General features: G+C 38.7%; 1 protein-coding gene across 2 annotated transcripts in view; it reads right to left on the reverse strand.

Moving 5' to 3' along the window:
* Nucleotides 1-8,437, reverse strand: part of ABCF1 (ATP binding cassette subfamily F member 1) — a 70,437-nt gene extending 62,000 nt beyond the window's left edge. For both annotated transcript variants that reach the window (XM_033916325.1, XM_033916324.1), the window contains exon 1: nt 8,054-8,437. In XM_033916325.1, coding sequence (XP_033772216.1) covers nt 8,054-8,156 — 103 coding nt within the window. In that variant the 5' untranslated portion in view covers nt 8,157-8,437. The remainder of the gene's footprint in view (nt 1-8,053) is intronic.
* Between the last annotated feature and the right edge of the window lie 92 nt (nt 8,438-8,529).

Here is an 8,529-nt window from a genome sequence, read left to right on the forward strand (position 1 = left end):
AGGCGCACCACGGACGCCTCGTCACTGGAGAACGGGAAATCCGACAACCCGCCGCCAGCTTCCGTCCCCTCCAGAGAGTCCTGGAACTCCTCAGAAGGGTCCAGGTCCTCCTCCAAACCGACCCGTTCCTCCGACCACAAATTCTCGTCCCACGACACCCGCGGACGCTTGGACAAGGGAGGCGGCGGAGGGGACGTCACGCCAGACGAAAGAGGCAAAGCCGCAGGGAGCGCGGAGGAAAACCCACCCCCCGAAACCCCCTGGGCGCAACCGGGACCCCCAGCCGCCTGAAAATAGGCTCTGCATAAAGAAAAGAAAAATTCAGGAGAAAAACCCCCCGAGGGTCCCAAGGGACTCCCTGCCACAGCAGGGGACCCAGCAGAACCTTGCCCCTGCATAGTCAAAACAGGGGGAAGGTCACCTGAGGTGGAAGACAAAATGGAGGGGCCAGACAGAGAAGATGGCGGTTTTCCCGCCAAAAAAAGCTCCCTCCATAGCCTGAAGCGGCTGAGAAACCTGAATAGTCTCAGCCGCTAAAGCAGGCAAGCCGGCATCAGCTGTCAAAAAATCAGCTGAGAGGGAATCCTTCGGGGAATCCCTCCGTGGGCGGTTGTGGAAGACCGGGCTTCCCCACTGCTCCAAGCCGACTCGCGAGGCACCATCGGCGGGGAGCTCTGGGCGCCTGCAGCCGTTGCCGACGGAGCTCCACCACCTCACCGACCCAAACCGCCGAGTTCAGGCCGGCCGCGAGTGCCTCGCGGCTGGACTAAAATTGTGGCCTACTCCCCCGGAGAAGGGCACAATTGCTCCATACGCGACCTAGCTATAAAAAAGTGCTGGTTACATGAAAAAATACAGTAAAATACAGTTTTCTTAAAGGGAAACAACCCTCCAGACCAGCACTACCTCAGGATTTTTTTTTTTTTTTTTTTTACAGAACAGACTCCACAGGCTCTCGAAGCAATATGCCTTGCTTGATTTAGGGGGCAAGGCTTACTGCTGAGGCTCCTCTAAAAAAATGTGGGGAGGTGGAGGAAGTGGGGGGAGGGACCCCGCTCGTGACCCGCCGGGTTTGACACCCCCGAGGTCGGACGAACCCCCAAACAGAGTCCGCCCAAGCTCCGTCCGGCTAAAAACAGGGACAATAAACCCCCTAAACAAATTCCAACAGCCCTACCAAGGGAGATGGGTACAGATCACTCAACACCTGCTGGAGACTGAAAGAAGACTGAGGGAAATAGAGAGGAGGGGCTAGGATATACTGTCCCAAAGTTTTGTTTTCAGTCTCCACCTGCTGGTCATGATTAGATATATACCCATTCGTAAAGTTAACCTCTACTGGTCTGGAGAGTGCTAAAGAAATAAAGATTTCCTTTTAAATTGTTTTCGGCTGAAAACATCGGAGAGGACAGCGGGAGCATGGCGAGCACCCGACAGAGTAAGAGTGAAACCGGAGGGGCTGTGAAAAGGCAGAAGCAGGATCAAATTACCCCGAGTAAGGTTCCGCTTCCTGCTGAGTATCAGAGGAGTTAAGCAAAGCTAAAGTTATGGGGGAACTGAGGCAAATCAAACAAATGCTGACAGAGACTGTGAGTAATATGGCAGAACTGAAGGAAGAAATCCTGAATATACACAGACAAATGGAAGTAGCTAATAAAAGAACAACAGAGTTAGAAGTTAAAATGGAGAGCTTAGAATGTGAAGGAAAAAGATGCAAAAATGACAGTTTCAGCTGGAAGATTACGAAAACCGTGGAAGAAGAAAGAATATAAAACTTTTTGGAATACAGGAAAATTTGTAAGGGAAAAATGCAATACAGTTTTTAGAAAATTTAATTCCTAGATTATTGCAGTTGGATTTCAAACAGCCTTTGGAAATAGAACGGGCACACAGGATTCCAATAAAGAGTCTGGAAAATCAAGGGAGACCAAGACCATTAATATTCAAGATGTTAAGATACCAGCAAGCAATAGAAATTTTAAATGCTGCCAAAAAAGATAAAAACTTAAACTATAAAGGATCCAAAATATGGTTTTTACCAGACTTTGCTAAAAATACAGCAAATATTAGGAAGAAATTCCTTGATCTGAGATCTCAATTAAAGGAAAAAGGATATAAGTATGGGTTATATTACCCAGCAAAAATGAGGGTATCTTGTGGGGATAAATCTTTGTATTTTGTTGATCCGGAAAAACTAAAGACCTTTCTTTCAAAATCAGAACCTATGTCATTTTAGCACAATGGGTGTTGAAATGAAGGGATAAATACTAAGACTGGATTGGTGGATATTGAACAAAAAATTAAATATAAAGAACTATGGGACTTTTGTTTGTTGGAAAAAGAAGAATATGCAACAAAGAACAGGAAATAAAAATGGACAAGTGAAAAAGAAAATAAAAGAATGTAAAGAAGAAAGAAGAAAGAAGGATAGACTGGAAAGACATTAAAGTGAAGTTATTAGACTGAACTTTTAGGAGACTGAAAGATGGATGGTTGGAGTAAAGAATGAACAAGAAGGATTAAAGGACTGGACAAATTAACACAAAAGGAAAAGTAAAGACTGAATAGGAAAATAAATAGATGTGAAGAAGAAGAAAGCAAGACTGATAGACTAAAAGGATATTATAAAAAAAAAAAAAATGAATGACAATTGGCAGTCAAAAGTCTTTAAGAGTGGATGGATGGAGATAAGAAATAAATATGAAAGTTCAGTTTATTTAATAAGTCAGAAAAGGAGAAAGTAAAGAATGAAAGGACAATAAGGAAAAGATTGCAGAATGGACTAATGATAGAAAGGACAAGTTATATGATATTTAAATGCAAGTAAAGGAAAGGAAAATGAATAATATAAAAGAAAGATACATAAGAATTTATTGGTAGCTGAAGGAATGTAAAGATTGATGTTGTGATAATATAGTTTTAAAAAGATTGGATTTAATTTGGAGAAGAGGAAATATAAAAAGGGGGGAAAAAATTATTTTGAAAATGAAATACAAATGTTTAAATACAAATAGAGGATAAAAACTTATAAAATTGAAATTTTTTTTAACAGAAATATATGAAGAGATGGATATTTGTTGTTGGATATTTAAAGGAGGATAGGAGAAGATGGATTAGATAATATAAGATATAGGAAAATGATACTTTTTATTAAATATATGACTATGATAGAATTTTCTTGAATGAAATAAAATGTTGGGGGAATGAATTAGAGATTGGTGAAATGATAAAAATGCATTAATGGAATGTTAGGAAATAAATATGGTTATGTGACTAAAGGTTAAATAATAGATAGAGAAATTAATTACATTAAAATGGAAAAAGAAGAGAGATATAATTAGATATATTGTAGAGAGGTAGTGAGTTTGTCTCAATAAAGGATAAAGGGGTTATTAATAAATATTGGTTGCCTGGGGGGGAGGGGGGAAGTTGGGATTACTGTCCAATGTGTGTCCTTAAGCAGTCATTATATTGGGGGGGAGGGGGGGAAGAAGGTGGGTATTAAAAATATTACTAGGATGATTAAGGAAAAGATTAATAAGGGATTGGGTAATTTGGAGGTAAGAATGTGTGCCATGGGGAGAAGTTTTTTAGATCTTAGTTATGGAAGAAGGGAAGAGGAAGATTATGATAAGGAGTATAAAATATATTATGTCTTAAGATATTTTCTATTAATGTCAATGGCCTGAATCATGTAATCAAAAGGAAAAAGGTATTATCATTTTTAAAGAAGCAAAACACGGATGTTTATTGTCTGCAGGAGACCCATCTTAATATAAAGGAATCATAGAAACTAACGGGTGGGTGGGTGAAAGAATGTTTTTTTGCTCCAGCAGAGGGTAAAAAAGCAGGAGTAGCAGTTCTTATAAATAAAAAGTGTATGGCCAATTTTAAGATAGTAAATTCGGACCCACATGGAAGATGGCTACATGTTGATATAAGTATGGGAAATAATGCCCTGACGTTGTTCAATATATATGCCCCTAATTCGAATCAATCAGAATTCTTTAAAAAATTGCAGAGTATGTTGTTACCACTGGCTGCTTCTAATTTAGTGGTGGCTGGAGATTTTAATGCTGTAATGGATCCATTAATGGATAAAAAACCAGGTAAAAGTATAAAATCTTTAGGTTTAGATAATTTGGTTCAATCATGTGATTTGAAGGATATATGGCGTATTCTTCATTTTAATGATCAGGAATTTTCATTTTGTTCACAGGTTCATAAATCATTTTCAAGAATAGATTATATTTTTATTTCATCACATAAGGTGCAGCAAGTGATTAAGGCTTCCATTGATCCCATTATCATTTCGGATCATGCGGGAGTATGGATAGATTTACAATTAGATCAATTAGAAAATAGAAGACCTCTTTGGAGATTTGATAATGCATTGCTTGTGGATGAAAAATTTTTGGAAAATTTTAAAACACAAATTAGTGATTTCTTTCAAATTAATTTAGTGGAAGATACATCTATTGAAAATGTATGGGACGCTTTTAAAGTGACTATGAGAGGTCATATGATATCATATTCGGCTTTTGTTAGGAAACAGATTAAAAAACAGTATATAGAGTTAGAAAAAGAAATTAAAATACTAGAAACTAAATTGGTAAGCAAATGGGAACATGATGTATTACAAGCTCTTTTGAAAGCAAAAGGTAAATATAACAAATTAGCTTCAAAAATGATAAGAAGAGACTTGTTTTCCAAACAGACAATGTATTATGGAAATTCTAATAAGGCGGGAAGATTATTGGCAAATTATCTTAAAGCAAAAAAAAGAAGAACTAACATTAATGGGATAAAAGATGATAATGGTATAATAACCAATCAAACGGATATAATTTTAAAGCAATTTCTAAAATTTTATAAGGACCTGTATTCTTCCGAGCCTTATTTGGAGAGGCAAAAAGATGGTAAAAATTTTTTAGATTTAATTATTGGATCTAAGGTTCCTGATCATATAAAACGGAGTTTAGATGAACCTATATCATTAAAAGAATTAGAAACAGCGTTGAGATCTCTTAGAGTTGGATCCGCTCCAGGTGGTGATGGTTATACAGTAGAATTTTATAAAACATTTCAAAATGTCCTTTCCCCATATTTACTAAATTTATATCAGACACAACTTATAAAAGGTGATATTAAAGGTACTATGGCTGAATCAATAGTAATTGTTTTGCCTACTTTGGTTTCAGACTACAGGCCTATATCTTTAATAAATGTGGATAATAAACTTTTGGCGAAAATTTTGGCTTTGCGATTAGCCAAAGCTCTCCCACATATTATAGACACGCATCAGACGGGTTTCGTTGCTAAAAGACATTCCTCTAATAACTCTAGATTATTGTTTCATATGTTAAATTTATAAAAAAAAAATGGATGAACCGGCTTTTACAGTTTCCTTGGATGCAGAAAAAGCGTTTGATAGGGTAGAATGGAATTTTATGTATCAGGTTTTAGAATGGTTTGGTATAGGTTCTGGATTTATACAAATGGTAAAAACATTGTATAGCTTCCCGATTGCAAGATTAAATATTAATAATATGATATCTGATGGTTTTCAATTGCAGAGGGGAGTTAGACAAGGTTGTCCTTTATCTCCTTTGTTATTTGATGTTGTATTGGAACCCTTATTGCTAGCAATACAGCAAGCAAGGGGGATACAGGGTATTCCATATTCTGATATGGAATATAAAATTTCAGCTTATGCGGATGATATTTTACTTTATTTGAGGAATCCAGAGTCTACCTTATCTTGTCTATTGGAATTAATTGATATGTTTGGCAAATTTTCAGGTTATAAAATTAATTGGAGTAAGTCTGAACTTATACCTTTAAATGTTCATTGTGTAAAAGGATTATTTGACGCTTTTCCGTTCATATGGAAAGAAGAAGGATTTAAATATCTTGGCATTCAAGTTAAAAATACAATTGAAGATACAGTAAAAGAAAATGAAAAATTTGTATTGAAAAGAGTTACAGAGTTATGTGAGCAATGGAATCCGTTACATCTTTATTGGTGGGGGAGAGTTCAAACTATTAAAATGATGATCTTGCCTGTAGTTTGCTACCAACTGAGTATGATACCTATTTATTTTCAGGGGTCCTTTTATAAAAAGCTTAATAGCATTTTAACGAAATTTATTTGGCTTGGTAAAACGCATAGAATAGCTTTGGTATCTTTGCAAAAATCAATTAAGGAGGGAGGGGTAAATTTTCCAAATTTTTATAGGTACCATCAAGCCTATATTTTACATCAGGGTATGTACTGGATCCTCCCAGAACTGATAGATAATGCACCGGATTGGTTATATTTGGAATGGCGCCTTATGTTTCCCCTAAATTTAGTTCATCTTCCAAGTATCAACATGCCTAGAAGATACAGAGAAAATAAGATATTAATGGATACTTGGAAAACGTTGAGGTTTATTAGTAAATTAACACCTGTCCCAATAAACAAGTCAACTAATCAGTCTTTATGGATAAACTCCAAGATTAAAATTGGCGGAGCTCAAATCCTTTGGAAGGAATGGATTATTGCAGGCATTAGATCTCTGAATGATGTTATTTCGGAAGGTAAACTGCTGGAATTTTCACAATTGCAATATAGATTTGGTCTTAGTAAAAAACAAAGTTTTAAATGGTTGCAATTGAAGCAGGCCATTCAGGTTGGGTTCCCTAAATGGAAAACATTGAATAATCAATATAGTTTAGAGTTCTTATGCTTCCAAGTAGACTTCCTAGGGCATCAAGCTGCATTGTGGTATAAATTAATATCTGGATATTTGAATAAAAAACCAAAAAATGGTCTAAGAGACATTTGGAGCATTGAGATTAAGCATCAAATTACTGCATCTCAATGGCCACTAATTTGGTCTTGGAGAATGAGATGTACAGTGTCAGCATCTATAAGACAAACTTGGTTCTTTAAGAGCTTACAATCTAAACAGCCAAAAGAAACAAACAGGATGTCATGGACAGTCAAGGGGAACGGATAATCAGCTGGCTGGGTTGGAAGGCAGTGGGGAGTACAGGACAATTAAGCCACTGTGACATCACTGAGGAGGTTGGCTCTTATTGGTGGAATGAGGCATTATGACATCACAATCTCTGCTTCCCAAAGACTGAAACTCTTCACACTACTACTATGAATTATTTCTAAAGCACTACCAGACGCACGCAGCGTTGTACAAGTTTCAAGTTTATTATCAATTTGATCGATCGCTTATTCAAAATTCTAAGCAACAACCACATCAGTAAAATTACAAAAATTAAGGGGGGGAGGGGCAACAAAAACAGAGGACTAAACCTTCCAAAAACATATTAAAGAGTCACAAAGAAGACAGTCCCTGCTCGAAAGAGCTTATAATCTAAGCAGGCAAGACAAACAGGATGTCCTGGATACAGTTAAAGGGAACGGTTAATCAGCTGGCTGGGTTGGAAGGCAGAGAAGTAGGGTTAAGGCAGTGGTCTCCAACTTAAACCCTTTGCAGGGCCACCTTTTGGATTTGTAGGTACTTGGAGGGCCTCAGAAAAAAAATAGTTACTGTCTTATTAAAGAAATGACAATTTTGCATGAGGGAAAACTCTTTAAATCTTTCCTTTTGGCTAAGTCTTAATAAAAATATTGTCATTTATAGCTAGAGACATATGATCAAGATACTGTTTTATTTTACTTTTGTGATTATGATAAACATAGCGAGGGCCTCAAAATAGTACCTGGCATGTGGCCCCCGGGCCACACAAGTTTGAGACCACTGGGTTAAGGGATTGAAGGCTATATCAAAATGGTTTTCTGTCTGCTTTTAAACAAGGGAAGGGGCCTGACGGACAAACCCGCCTGCTACCTTAGCTGCCATTACAGTTATTTCCAGGGCCTCTCTGGCTTCATAATAATAACTTTATTTTTGTATACCGCCATCCCCAGGGAGTTCTAGGCGGTTCACAGCAATTTATCAAAGTTATAAACATATCAAGAGTTACAAATAGTGGCACAAACAATAATGAACAATTGACACGCCGTCTCTAGGCCCGGCTCGCCTCTCACCGTCTCCTGCCGCCGGGGTCCTGGAGCTCTGCTCCCGCTCCTCGTCCCCCAGCCATTCCTCGCCGGCCGGCTGCTGCTGCTTCGTTTTCCCGCCCTTCGGCATCTAGCTCGGAGGCGTCGCCGCCGCACGCTCCGTCCCAAAAAACCCGGCAACTGTCACAGCGCGAGCCGCGGCCCAGCAGAATCACGTGCTCCCCCGCCGACACGGAGAGTGAGAGAAGGAAAGGGCAGCGCGCAGGCGCGGACCTGCCCTACTCCGGTCACTGAGTTTTGGGCTGTGCGGCTTGGAGATTTGCGCAGCGGCCCCTATAGGGCGGGAGGGGGAGATAAGGGAGGTGGCTGGAGAGTAGAAGACGTTACGCAAAGATTCTACGCAAGCGTATTGAGCGTTTGGGTCCGCACGCAGCCGTGATTCTGTTTTTAAGCAGGCAGAGGCGTGTGCGCAAGCGTAATATGTTAAAAAAAAAAAAAAAGAT

Source organism: Geotrypetes seraphini, chromosome 12 (genome assembly GCF_902459505.1).
Source record: "Geotrypetes seraphini chromosome 12, aGeoSer1.1, whole genome shotgun sequence".
Taxonomy (NCBI): Eukaryota; Metazoa; Chordata; class Amphibia; order Gymnophiona; family Dermophiidae; genus Geotrypetes; species Geotrypetes seraphini.